Here is a 2279-nt window from a genome sequence, read left to right on the forward strand (position 1 = left end):
TCACAAAATATTCAACAATAACAAAACAGCTCATCCATTAAATTACATTTTAAACTTATTTATGACCCTTCTTAAAGCCCCAGTCTTTGTGGTCCTCGTGGCCGCCCTTGCTGCCGTGGCCCTCGTGGTGGCCCCAGTGCTCGTCGTGGCCGCCCTCGTCGTGGTGCCCCTTGTGGTCGTGGTGGTGGCCTCCCTTCTCATGGAAGCCCTTCTCACCGTGCTCGTGCTCGTGGAATCCGCCATCCTTGTGGCCCTTGTGGAACTCACCACCCTTCTTGTATCCGCCCTCGTGATGGTGACCACCGTATCCCTCTTCGAATCCAGACTCTCCGTGCTTATCGTGGAAGTGCTTGTCCTTCTTGAACTCGTCTATTTTATGGACACCGTGATGGCCCTTGGTGGAGTGACCCTTGTGGAAATGTCCCTTCTCCTCGAAGCCGTGTCCTTTCTCGCCCTTCTCACCGTGGTTATGCTCGTCGTAGTAGCCGTCGTCGTGGTGATGATGCTTCTTGTGTCCACCGTGTTCGCCGTAGTGGCCCTTGTGTCCTTCATGGTGGGAGTGTCCTTTTTTGCCGTGGTCGTGCTCGTGGAATCCCTTGTATCCTTTTTCGCCGTGGCCTCCGTGCTCGTGGTGATGATGGCCGTGGTGCTCCTGGCCGCCGCCCTTTTCCCAGTGGTTGGAGGCTGCAGCCTCTAGGTCTGCCTCCCTCTTGTATCGCACATCCCTGGCGTACACCGCCACCACCACCGCAGCTAGGCAAAACACCACAAGTGCTCGCATTTTCCTTCGCACTTAATTTTCAATTTCCTTTGTTCCGTTGGGCAATGATTGCCAAATGATACCTGTTACTGTTTTCTCTCAGCTTATATAGTTATTGCCAATAATAATGTAGTCGTTTTAATGTCAGGGTAATATAACTGACCGTCACAGGTGCGCCGTTGACCTGAATTAGTTTTTGACAAGTCTATTGAATTTCTAACTTCGTGTTTATTTCTTATTATAACTATTAAATAAAGAGATACGTATTGATATAAGAATAGTAACATTAATAAATATACATATTTTAATTAAAATGTGTAAGTACTCTTATAGTGTATGGAACAGTACAGGTAGGTAGCCCATTGTCTTTATAATATTTTAGAGTCATGTAATCATTAAAATTAAACGGTATTCTCGTACTTGTTGTTTAAGTTTGTTATATTATATAATATTATAATAGTTTTTTACTCAATTTATTACAACCAAATATTATCCCAACTTAAAATTAAGTGTAGCTTGTACCTAAATTTTCACTCAGGTGTTTGGGTATTTTCATAGTAAGTATGTATTATAGACTGTGTTTTCAATCAAGTGTCACACTTTGTTTTGTTAACATTTCACACAGAATACTCACACACTTAAGATAATGTAGATACAATATAGTTTTTTTTCATCCACAAAGAAGATGTTCTTGGCCTGAAGTTATGGCTACAGACAGATGGTGGTAGCAAGCCAGGCGAACTTGAAAGAGGAAAAATCTATTTCCTCTGGGAATCAAACCCGGGATCTCTGGGCCTGTAGCAGGTTACTAGACTACAGAGGCGGTTAAAATAAAATAGTAATAGAACTTAAGATCTTAATGCGTCATTCAAAAATTAAAACATCTTTTTGTCGGCCGTTTGGTGTAGTGGTTCAGAACGGACTACTATGCCGAGAGGTCCCGGGTTCGATCCCCGGCCGGGCAGAAATTGAAATGATGAATTTTAATTTCTGTGACGGGTCTGGGTGTGACTATGTATAATATTTATGTATTTAAAAAAAAAGTATATAAGTAGTATATCCGTTAAGCTAGCACCCATAACACAAGCATTAAGTTGCTTACTTTGGGGCTAGCTCGCGCTGTGTGAAATTGTCCAAAGATTATTTATTTATTTATTTATCTTACATTATATTGTTAGACATCGGGATCACAAACATGAATTCCAATTTTCGGGTAATCGTATCGTGACATGCGTCGCGAGTAGAATTTTCGATTTAAGTAATTAGTTCTACGAGTAAGAATTACAATTTAATTAAGGCTTTGTTGAATTTCTTATTAATATTAATTTTGATTTGTAAGCAGCATACTTATCAGACTTTAGGTTTTTTTGTTGCAAATACGCACATTATTACAAGCTGTATCTGTACTGAAGTCCTGTGCAATGCATACTAAAGTGTCTAAATACTGACTTAGGTGCCTAAATTGCTGGAAAGGTGTAATTAGTTAGTCTAATACCAATTTAACGGGAGTATAGGATAA

General features: G+C 40.8%; 1 protein-coding gene across 1 annotated transcript; it reads right to left on the minus strand.

Moving 5' to 3' along the window:
- LOC114364260 (histidine-rich glycoprotein-like) lies at positions 1–824 on the minus strand. Its single transcript, XM_028320353.1, has one exon. The coding sequence runs from the start codon at positions 779–781 to the stop codon at positions 56–58; it is 726 nt and encodes a 241-aa protein (XP_028176154.1). The 5' UTR covers positions 782–824; the 3' UTR covers positions 1–55.
- Between the last annotated feature and the right edge of the window lie 1455 nt (positions 825–2279).

The sequence above is a fragment of the Ostrinia furnacalis genome, unplaced genomic scaffold, assembly GCF_004193835.3.
Source record: "Ostrinia furnacalis isolate ACB-3 unplaced genomic scaffold, ASM419383v2 OfSCF7367, whole genome shotgun sequence".
NCBI lineage: Eukaryota > Metazoa > Arthropoda > Insecta > Lepidoptera > Crambidae > Ostrinia > Ostrinia furnacalis.

Excerpts from the sequence above, each read along its gene's own strand:
- LOC114364260 (XM_028320353.1), bottom strand. The coding sequence starts at position 781 with ATGCGAGCACTTGTGGTGTTTTGCCTAGCTGCGGTGGTGGTGGCGGTG.